Source organism: Molothrus aeneus, chromosome 8, assembly GCF_037042795.1.
Source record: "Molothrus aeneus isolate 106 chromosome 8, BPBGC_Maene_1.0, whole genome shotgun sequence".
Taxonomy (NCBI): domain Eukaryota; kingdom Metazoa; phylum Chordata; class Aves; order Passeriformes; family Icteridae; genus Molothrus; species Molothrus aeneus.
In genome coordinates, this window is record NC_089653.1 from 26,496,032 (window position 1) to 26,507,474 (window position 11,443).

Sequence of the window (11,443 nt, forward strand, 5' to 3'; positions counted from 1 at the left end):
CACCTTTTTTCCCCCTCTCACTGCACCTCTGGTTAATAACTCAGCTGAGGTGGGAAAGGAAGTCTCAACTTGGAAAGGCTCTGCTCACCATGACATCTTTTCCTGGGGGCTTGGCTCAGCCTGTGCTGGGTTTGATTGCCAGGAGAGCTGGGTTTGCCCTGCTGTCCTTGCCTTCTGTCCCCTTGGGAGCTGGGGCCCTTCTGAGGAGGGGCTGGGGCAGGAGAAGGGGTGGAAGAACTGCTGCCCGTGGGAGAAATTACAGGAGCCTGTGGGCTGCAGCCAGCATGGGGACAGTGGGGACACAGAGGCACAGGGTGGCAGTGATCCATCTGGGAGGGGAGACAGCCTGTGCAGAGCAGTGTTTGTACAGGGCTGTGATTTGGGACTGGGGCACTTGCAGGGCTCTGGGTGCTGCCTCTATCCCCCTCTGTGTCCCCAGCTGAGGCAGCTGATCTAAGCACACTCTCCTTCCAGAGCTGCTGCAGTTCCTGGATGGCTCCTCGGTGTTATTTGCTTTTGCCACTAGATGGTGAGGAAAGGAGTGAGGGAAAGCACGGGAAGTCTTGCTGTGTTCCCCGGCGGCCTCGCTCCCTGTAGAGCCACGCTGATGTGCTCTGCTTTCTGGGAACCCAGCAATTTCAGGCAATTATTCCCTGGACGTTTTATACAGCTCAGCCTTCAAGAACTGCTGCTGCCACCCTGACTCTTTGATCTTTTTAACTCCAGTGCTGCCACCCTGCATTGATGTAGACACGGCAAGCTGTGTTAGACACAGATGGCAAAGCTGCCTGACACAGGGATGTACAGAAAGCTGTCTCCTGCTGTAGCAATTTACTTTGGTCTGGTTTTTGAAGAGAGTCTGTGATCTGCTTCCCCTTTCCCACGAGGACCTGAACCTGCTGTGAGACCCACACCCTGGCAAGTGGGAATTGCAATCCCTGCATGGCTGCTCACTGTTGTGCCATCTCTTTTCAGAGCTGTTTGCTTCACTGGAAGCTTTGCTCTGGCTGTGCAGAGGAGTTTGGGGATGGGTGATGGACCAGAGAGTTACAGCTCACCTGGGCTCTCCTGCCTTCGCAAGAGGGGTTGAACAAATGCTGGTGATGGCAGCCCCTGCCCCAGAGGTAGCAAAGTAGATCATGGAGAACGGGGAGGGAAAGGGCAGGTGCACACGTTTGGGCACTGGGGAGTGGAACTTGAAGGAATGAGTTACTTCTCAGCTGAGTAACTGAATGCCAGCATCTCCCAGCTGGGAAATTAAATGCTTTAAAGGGATGTGGTCTCAATTTTGTCTTAAACACAGGCTGACTCTGCTCATGAAGGGGAGCTTGTTGAGCTGCAGAAACTTTATTGCTTTCATTCAGGGAAGGTTGTAAGGTGCCCAACCTTTCTTCTCTCTGAATACTGGCCTGGGTGCCACTCTGCATGCCCAGGATCACTTGCTTTTCATAGAATCATAGAATGGTCTGGGTTGGAAGGCATTTTAAAGGTCATCTAATCCAATCCAACTCCATCTTCAACTAGATCAGGTTGCTCAGTGCCCCAACCAACCTGACCATGAGCACTTTTAGGAATGGGGCAATCACCACCTCTCAGGGTGAGCTGTTGCAGTGCAGGCTTGGAGAGCCATTCCCTTTGTGACTGGCTGGAATGCTGACCTGCTTGCCCTGGTTCCAGGAGTGTGGAAGTGCTTCTGGCTTGGTTATTTCTTGCTGGGCAGTGCTGCTGAGGGGAGTCTTTGCATGGGAGCAGATCAGGGAGTGTCCACAGGAGCAAGGCTGTGTGTGGGCAACCTCCAGGCAGAAGTGGGGCCAGAGGCTGGGGAGTATCACTTACCCTAGGTCTGGCCAGGGCTGGAAGGATTTGGCTGTGTTTCCACTGTGTTTTGGGTATGTGGTCCTTAGGTGTGGAAAAGCCCACTGTAGTCTGGTTCAGGGTTTTAAGAGAGGCAATGACTCGGTCCCCTGCGTGAGACAGTGAGCAGTGTGGAAGGTCCCTGCAGTATATTAGGAATGGTCCATAGACGTTTGGTTTATTTTTTACCATGTTTCCACTGTTCTTGGCTAATTTCAGTGGGATCTATCATGGGAGCTGGCACTCTGGGAAGCCTGGGGAAGGGAATGGAGCTGGTCCCCAGCACTGAGGGATGGCCCCCTGGTGTTTAGTTCTGGCCATGTTGCAGGATGCTGTGAGGAAGGAGAAGTCCCAAACAGGGAACTGAATAAAGAAAACAACACTTCATAAATACACATCCACTTTTTGCTTGGCACAGAGGTGTGTGTGTGTGTGTGTGTGTTATTTGTGGGTGCTGCAGAGAGAAAATGCACATTTCCCTCTCCCTTCTCCCACAGGCATTGAAGTGCCTGAGGGACACAAGCCAGTTACATGCAGGCAGCCAGGGAGGTTTCTTGTGCAGCACTCCTCCTGCAGTGCTGAAATGAGCCTTTTATGTTCCAGAGGCCACCGTGACACCAGGCAGAAGCAAGAGGGAAAATACTGAACAAATAAACCAGAGGCTTGCCTGAGCACTATCCCCATGTCAGCCTCACCCCTGACTCTGCCATGCTATAATCTGTAGCATGGAAATGTTTCTCTTGGCTGTTGGTTTACGGCTGTGCAATCAAATCTGGTAGTTAAAATCCTGCTGAACAGGGCAGGCAACCCAAACAGCAGAGGAAAGGCAAGCAGAGCTTTCAAGTTGTTTGTAAAAAAACCACCTGAGGAGCAGGTGGTCATGCAGCATCCATCTTCTGCTGTTTTGAGCCAGCTGTCTGCAGATGTGGGGAGTAAAGAACTGCCACTGTAGGTAATATTCAATGTGTCTCCTTTCCTTCCCCTCTGAACATCTGATACCATGGCAGCATCCCTGCTCTCAAGGGGATTAGGTGCTAGCACAGACCACTGCTGCTGTATCCAATTCCTACTGATTTATTCAAATAACTTGGAAAAGTACATCCAGCAGCTGAGTTCAGAAAAACTCTGTTGAAAAACATGCCTGGCTCTTCAGGAGCTATTGCTGTGAGATGTGTGAGAAGAGCAAACCCCAAGCTCTCAAGTGCAGCAGGGGTGGGGAATAGGAAGGGCTGTGGGTCTGAATGTGTGTGGGAAGAAATGTGCCTGGGATCTCAAAGCAGCTGGAAGGGCGGCCACACTAGACAGTTTTTGAATTTAATTTAGCAATAGAAGGAAAATAGGAATCACAACATTTGAAACATCTGCCTAGAAATGAATGGTGTACTTGCTGTATTACTTTGCAGTGGCAAAGCCAGGTTTGCCTGCAGAATGTCTGTGCCTCTTCCCTGATAGCTCCTATGCTGTTTTTCCTCCTGGGGTTAACACAGTAAAAGGGAAAACCATATTTTTGTGTGAGTTGGGTACCTCTTTGCTGGCTTGTCCTGGACCTGCAGGAAAACTGACCAAATTGAAGCTGCTGTGAAGGGCTACTCATAGTCCAGAGGAGGTCATGAGCCATGGCATTTCAGTGCCTTAGTCCCAAGGGTAACTGAACAGTTAGTAAGGCAAATCCTCCTGAAAGACACCCTGCTTTGATACATTCAGGCAAGCCCAGCAGCATGATCAAAATACACAGCTACAACAAAGGCTTCCTGCCATGGATATGCAAATATTGAGAGCAGTGCAAATCACAGACCTCATGCAAAGCAAACTGTGACTGCTGTTTACCTCTGGTGCACAGCACCCACAGCTACAGGTCTTCCCTCTTTTATGCTTGTGTCAAGTTGCTCCTGAAAGCTTCTGCTGAGCAATAATTTCTGCACCTTGTTCCAGTGGTTGCCCCTTTCATGTGGTCCCCCCAGGAGTCTGCCATGCCTTGACATTATCTTAGGTTTGTCCAGTTTCTCAGGCCTGAACCAGACTGTCTAAAAAGCAAGCCTTGGTTCTTTGCTGGTATTTTTTAAATTTTCCCCTGCCAGAATCTCACTGCTTTTTTGGAAACAAACAATTCCTGGGGCTGCTTGCTCAAAACACACATTTTGCAGCTTATTACCATAGCGATCTTTCCCAGAGATTCTCTCTCCATATGTGGATTGCTTCGTGCCGTGAGCAGCTCCCAGACTGCGTGAACGTTTCTCGGCTCCTTCTCCCCGAGAGGCAACAGGGGCGGGTGGTCCCAGTTCCCCGCAATGTAGACAATGCTGGAAGTGATGCTGGAGTCGAGGAGTGGAAGAGATGCATAAACATGGAGGCAGCATGCCTAATTAATGACCTGAAACCAGCTGGAAAGGTCAGTTTGTTTGCGGGGGCCGCGCTCCAGGCACGCGTGCTGAATGCGAACTTGGCCTCGGAAAGGGCACAGCTCCCTCCCGGGATGGAGGGAGGAGGGGGAGCCATCACAGGAGGCTTGACAGCCTTCAGCCTCACTCATTAGTGTGCACCCAGGCCGGGATGGGTCTCTCTTCAGCCTCACTCATTAGTGTGCACCCAGGCCGGGATGGGTCTCTCTTCAGCCTCACTCATTAGTGTGCACCCAGGCCGTCCCCCCTTGTCTGGCGAGCCCCATTCCTCGTGGGGTTCTGCTGAGAAGCCAGGCTGCTTTCTGGGGAAAGGGCAGGCTCCTGCAGGTCTTTGGTGTGGGATGCTGCAGAGAACAGGCTGTTTTTTCTGGGCTGTCTTGTCAGGCACTTGTCGACTGAGTTTGATCTGCAGAGTCTTATTACTCATATTAACGCTGTCAGCAGCACGCGTGCAAAAATTGAGCGTCTGGATGCAAACGTCAGGGAATTGATATAAAAATGTTCTTTGCTAGCTGTTCTTTGTCCCCGTGGAACTTTTCTTTACAGTGTTCCAGGGGCTAAAAATTCAAGTTTCTTGCCTAATCCCAGGGCTCTGGGAGTTAAGGCTTTATGAATATTACAAATTATCATCAAGCTTGGTATAGACTTGTAAAGACAGCTGTCCTGTAGGACAAGGTTGCCATGGGTTGTCATGTGTGATCTTCAGGGTACATGCCAGCCCTTGCAGTTTCTGACCACCCTTCATCTCAACACTTGGGCAGAGCCATGAGATAACCTGCAGAGAAAATCAAGGGGAGACAGCATTACTGAGTCACTTTGCAGACAGTGCTGGGCACTGCTGGTGTCAATAAAATCACAGAGATGTCACACGCACAACAATGGTGGCAATGAGAGGAAAGTGCCTTTGATGAGGCAGGTTTTCTCCCTCTCTGAGATGAACACAATGTCATCCCAGCTGTTCCCCACTTGCAGAGAGCTCTCTTTCTAGTGGTGTTTCTGGGACAAACCCTTTTCTTCAGGCCTTTGGCCTCATGTTCCCAGTTGTCCCAGCAAACTGAATTGATCAAAGCTGCTTTTGCCATGCAGTGGATCAGGAGCAACAGTTGTTGGTTGTGTTTAGCTTCAGGCAGACTGAGGGTGTCTAGCCTAAAAAGAGACAGAAAATCTGTCCAAAGGCAGCTGGTCATGCTTTGTCATTTAAATTGGCAGTCTGTCTGTGTTGGGGAATGCAGAGAGCATGGGGGAAGGCACCATCCCAGGTCTGAGCAAAGCACCTCAGACAGTCCCTGGTGGCCTTAGTGAAGGTGAACTGTTGGAACTGGGATCAAACTGATCACACAAGGGGTTGATCATGCAGGCAGGGCACAGCCTGCACCCTTCCCTGTCTGGGTCCTTCCACCCAAGCAGTGACCAAGGCAGCTTGTGCCAAGAGTGATGAAGACTCTTTATCAGAGGAAGACCCTCTGCCAGGCAGCGCAAGGCATCTGCAGAGCACAGCAGTCCCCTGCAAGCAGCAGAAGGCAGGAGGTGTTTGCAAAGTCCAGCACATCCTTGACCTCTCACCTGGCCTTGCCATAGATTTAGGTGACTTAGACCTCTCATCCTTGCAGTGAAATCTGGGGTTGTGTACATCACATTTACTCTCAGACAAAGATCTTTTCTGTGGGAATGCCAGTCCTCTTGGGTTCAGTTTACAGGTTTTAAGTTACTCTCTGCATTTTGCCCTTTTCCCAGACACACCAGTGCAGTGGGCCCTGCACTCACTTGCTCAGGTGATGGGATTCCCCCTTTTTCCCTCACTCAGCCCTGTGCCAGTCCCAGAGGCTGTGTTCTCTGGCTCCCAGACCCTGTCTCTCCCATTCCTGCTCCCTCTCTCGGGCATCACTGCTCCTGGGCCTGGTTTATAACACGGTGTGTGCACAGGGACAAAGATGACAGGCTTTCCTCCCTGAAGGCTTTTCCTCTTGCAGAGGAAATCGGTTCATTGGCCCGAGCATTCAGCACGACGATTGAGAGCAGCCTGTATCTGGAGCACCAAGTGAGCATCACTAGAACCATCTGAAAAGAGAGAAAAGAGGCAGTGAGCGAGGGATCGGGGCTGGAGGCCATGTGCTCTGCAGGTGAGTGATCTGTCCGTGCTGGGAGCGGCAGTGTCAGGGCTGGGTGGGATACCTGGAGCATCACTACTGCTCCTTTGCTGTTACAGAGCTTCCATGCTGCTGCTGCAGCCCCGCTGCTACCGGGGAGGCTTTCCAGGTGTGGGGCAGCTGCCCGCCCAGGCCTGCTGCCCCTGGGGGACTGCCAGGAGCGAGTGTGCTGAGCCTGTGCTGTGGCGTGGGGCGGCCGTGGATGCCCTTGCAGCGAGGCTGAGCCGGGCTGGGCTCGGTGCGGAGCTGCTCCATCCCCGGCTGCCGTGCCTCCCCGTCCTCCTCCCCTCGGCCGTCGGGAGCTGCCGCTCCGGGTGCAGTGAGGCGCCGCGGCCGCCAGGTGCCACTGCCCGGCCGCGCTGCCCGGGGCCGCGCCCGCCCCGCGGGTGCCTCCGCGCGCCGGTGCCTCCATCCCCGCGGGTGCCTCCATCCCCGCGGGGCCCCTGCCCTCGGGGCCGGCAGCTCAGGCCTCCCTGGCTGACTCGCGGGGCCGTGCGGAAAGCGCTGCCCTCGGGCTCCCAGCGAGCGCGGCCGCACACCGGAGCGGAGCGCAGCCCGTCCGTTCCCCGGCGCACAAGCGGAACGGGGCGGCAGCTTTCCCTCCCTCGCAGCCCGGCTTTGTGCATCCCCGGCCGGGCCGCAGAGCCCGCACGATTGTCGCCTCCAGCCGCCCCTCGCACGCCCATCCCCGGGGACAGTGGGGTCCGCTCCGCGGGGCCGCTCCTCTCTCCGGGCGGGGCGAGACCATGGGATGGGGACAGCGTGACAGTGGGTGCGGGTGTGTGCGGGGAGCGAGCGGGTGTGCAAATACAGGCGGTGCCAGCGGGTGCGGAGTGAGCGCGGAGCGGGCGTGAGCGCGGAGCGAGGGGCGTGTGCGGGGGACGCGGGTGTCCGTGTGGGCGCGCGGTGTGCGAGTCGGGCTGTGTCTGTGTGTGTCTGCCTGTCCATGTGTGTCTCTGCCTGTGTCTGTGTGTGCGTGTGCGCGCACCGGGGGCAGCTCCCCACGTGGGGCTGACGCGGCAGCCCCGGCCCGATCCGGGGCTATAAAGCCGCTCAGCGGCGAGCGAGGCAGAGCAGCCGCGGCCGGCTGCAGCTCCAGCCTCGGCCCCGCTCCGCCCGCCCCGCCGCGCTCGGGGGTCCCGGGGCAGCGCCCAGCATGCGCCGTGCCCGCCCGCAGCCCCCCGGCCCCCGGCGCGCCGCTCTGCCCCGGCCCGCGGCTCTGTAGGAGCGGAGCAGCCGCGCGGAGCCGGGCGCGGCGCGGGTGGAGCCGGGGCGAAGGGCGGGGGTGTCCGCGCAGCCGGGGTTGATGTTTAACCTGGAGCGCCCGTTCACGGAGAGGGGCCACTTCTTCTCCTCCATGGAGTACCAGCGGCAGCTGGAGGAGGAGGAGGGCTACCCCCCTCCCGGCACTAATGGGACCTTCAACGACAGCGGGGCCGGCCCGGGCTGGGACGCGCCGTACCCTCTGCACACCACCATCACTCTCATCAGCCTGGCCAGCTTGCTCATGCTCTTCACCGTCTTTGGCAACGTTCTGGTCATCATCGCTGTCTTCACCAGCCGGGCGCTCAAAGCCCCCCAGAACCTCTTCCTGGTCTCCTTAGCCTCAGCTGACATCCTGGTGGCCACACTGGTCATCCCCTTCTCGCTGGCAAATGAGGTGATGGGCTACTGGTACTTTGGTAAAGTGTGGTGTGAGATCTACCTGGCCTTGGATGTGCTGTTCTGCACCTCCTCCATTGTGCACCTCTGTGCCATCAGCCTGGACCGGTACTGGTCCATCACACAAGCCATCGAGTACAACCTCAAGCGTACCCCGCGACGCATCAAGTGCATCATCTTCATCGTCTGGGTCATCTCGGCTGTCATCTCCTTCCCACCACTCATCTCCATCGAGAAGAAGAGCGGGCAGCAGGCTGACCAGGGGGTGGCAGGGTGCAAGATCAACGATGAGAAGTGGTACATCATCTCTTCTAGCATCGGCTCCTTCTTTGCCCCCTGCCTTATCATGATCCTGGTCTACATGCGCATCTACCAGATAGCCAAGAGGAGAACGAGGGTCCCACTGAACAAGCGGGCAGAGCGCCCCGAGAAGAAGCAGAATGGCTTGGCTGACAAGGAGGACCTGCCAGCCACAGCACAGCTCAACGGGGAGAAGGCAGCAGGAGGCAGTGGCGGGCAAGAGGGAGAGGTCAACGGCATAGACATGGAGGAGACCTCTTCCTCTGAGCACCAGGAGAACAACCAGTGCAAGAAGTCGGAGAAACCATCGAGAGGAAAGACCAAGACTAAGCTGAGCCAAATTAAGCCCGGGGACAATTTGCCCAGGAAGACAGAGGAGGAGAGGAACACCAAAGGGTCCCGCTGGAGAGGCAGGCAGAACCGGGAGAAGCGCTTCACCTTTGTGCTTGCAGTGGTGATCGGGGTCTTTGTCATCTGCTGGTTCCCCTTCTTCTTCACCTACACGCTGATGGCCGTCTGCGAGAGCTGCTCCGTGCCCGACACCCTCTTCAAGTTCTTCTTCTGGTTCGGTTACTGCAACAGCTCCTTGAACCCCGTCATCTATACCATTTTCAACCATGACTTCAGACGGGCTTTCAAAAGGATCCTCTGCAGGATAGAGAGGAAAAGGAGTGCTTGAAGGACCCTTTGCTACCGGCAGGACTAACCAAGACTTTGTAGGAGTGTAAAGTACGTCTCTCTTGGGCTGTGCTTGCATGGGATGGTTTCCTTCAGCTCATGAGCAGGAAGCCTTTAAAACCTGAGATGAGCCTGTGGGAGCACCGGGCAGCAGCAGTGAGGAGCAGCAGGCAAGTGGAGGTCCGAGCTGTGGCATTCAGCTTGCCAGGGGAGGATGGCCTTTGACTTGCTGGGTTTGTTTTGTTAGTTTTTTTTTTTTCTTTTGCCAGAATCTCTCAGTGGATATTCTCATGACTGCTTAGTTTGACTCTTTAAAGGCAAACATCGTGCAGCTCTGTGAGATGAACAACAAAGAGGGAGTATGCCACACCAGAGGTGTTGGCTTTTTATTTTGTTGTGTCTTTTTCCCCCCTGTTGTATATGTAATGAATTTTGACCCCCTTGTAAAATAGAGTATTGTATTCTTGAATTTGATGTCTTAATTTTTGTAAGGCAAGCAGCTTTGAAACTGTGAATGCTTTAATTATCTTTGATACCTTAAAAGTCTTTCTTTTCCTACCCCCTGCAAAGCCCCTCAAAACCACTGACCAACTAGAGCCATCCTCCTACCTGACAGTTTGATAATATTACCAAAATTCCCAAATTCCTGGGTTGGTTTTTTTTTGGTTTTTTTTTTTTGGCTATAAGCTTAGGATCACAGACCTCACCAGACTGGCTATTTTTGTTGCTATTTTTTTAAGGTCATACCTGTTTCTGTTTAGTTTCTGTGTTGCCAGTGACACAACACAGCTGAGATGGCACCTGCCATCTCGCTACTCGTGAGAGCAGAGCCCGACGGAGCGGTGGCTTTGCTGTGCAGGCAGGGATGTCCCAGGCAACAGGGACTGTCTCTCCCTTGCAACGTGAGCCTTGGCACCCTGCCAAGCTCCCCAGAGTTAATCTTGTTTGATATTATACTACTCTGCAGCACTGAAATGTGTTCGATGCTCACTTGCTTCCTCCACCTCAACTGTAAATAGGTAACGTTTCAAAGCAAACAGCAGGGCTCTGCATATCATGTTATCTCATCTCTGCTGATTTGTGATGGTTTAACTCCTGCAGGATTTCCTGCAGGGGGGAAGGAGTTTGTGCACAGTGGCCATTCCTCTTTCTCAATCAAGAAAGAGTTCAGTTTTTAGCCTGCCAGTCTCATCTTTCCTAGGAAATAGGGAAGCATCCCTCTTTCAGTCTTATACAAGGCAAAACTCTGAAATGGGAAACTTAACTTCCAGTTTCTCCATTATTTTATAGTGTAATTAAGCTTTTTTTTTTTTTTTTTTTTTTTCTTTTAAATCCAAGTGTAAATATTGTGAGATTGGAGCAGGAGAGAGAGTTAATACTGCTTTTACACTCTTTCCTGAAATGGCTTTCAGCTCTTTGTGCTAAAAAAAAATAAATCCAAAACAAAAATGGACAGAACAAATATAACATCCTTGTGCCATGAATAAATTTCTGGAGAACATTTATAGGAAAAACTTTTGATTTAACACAATAAATAAATGAATCTGCAAGTCTTAATGTTAGGAAAACAGCTTTATCAAATGCTGACTAGTCACAGAAATGGTTTGGAGAAAGCAAAGTTTGTATACATTGAATGTATAAATGAATTTGCCTTCTCTTGAGTTGTATGGTACACAGGAAGAGACTTTAAAAATACATTTTTACTTTTGGGAAGTGTTTTGTTGATTTTGCTCTCTCTTTTGACTTTCTAATTAACTCCAAGTGTCCCCGGATGCATCTTGGGACTTGGAGAGCAGTGTTTACATTCACTTGCATTTTCAGAACTGAATCCTCAAGAGGTGAGGAAAGCAAATAAACTGTGCTTTAATGTAAAAAAAAAACCAACAAAAACAAAACCAAACCACGAGCAGAAGTTGCTATAATGGATGATTATTTTTATTAAATAAAAAAGCGTTTACAGATCAAGTGTGAAAATCCTCTGAATAATGTTAGCTGTTTTATTGTATTGTATTTTATTTTATTTTCTGAACTGTTCACGGAGCTGCCGGTAGCTTTGGTCTTGCCATTTTTTGAAGAACATGCTGGGAAAAGCACTCGTGTTGTCTGAAAGGGATTGTCAGCCCAGGTAGGAACAATGCCTCTGTTCATTATGCAGTGGCATAATAACAAATGAGTCCTTGATATTTCTTGGGTATTTCCACCCCCCCTCCCCTCTTTGTGCCACGGGAAGGGCACTCATGTGTTTGTTAAAGAAAAGAGTGTAGGGTTTGAGGGTGTGATTTGCACCCTGGGAGTGCAGCCTGGCACTGCTGCTGGGGACCTGCCTGGCATGGCGCTTGCAGCCATTGGGAGGGTTTTAATAACCAATTTGCAAATGGGATTAGAAACAATTAGGCTGGGAGG

At 52.5% G+C, this 11,443-nt stretch overlaps 1 protein-coding gene across 1 annotated transcript; it reads left to right on the top strand.

The window, feature by feature from the left end:
* Positions 1–7,607: 7,607 nt before the first annotated feature.
* ADRA2A (adrenoceptor alpha 2A) lies at positions 7,608–11,005 on the top strand. The gene has a single exon (XM_066554384.1). It carries the CDS (start codon positions 7,707–7,709, stop codon positions 9,039–9,041), a length of 1,335 nt encoding a protein of 444 aa, XP_066410481.1. The 5' UTR covers positions 7,608–7,706; the 3' UTR covers positions 9,042–11,005.
* Positions 11,006–11,443: the final 438 nt, after the last annotated feature.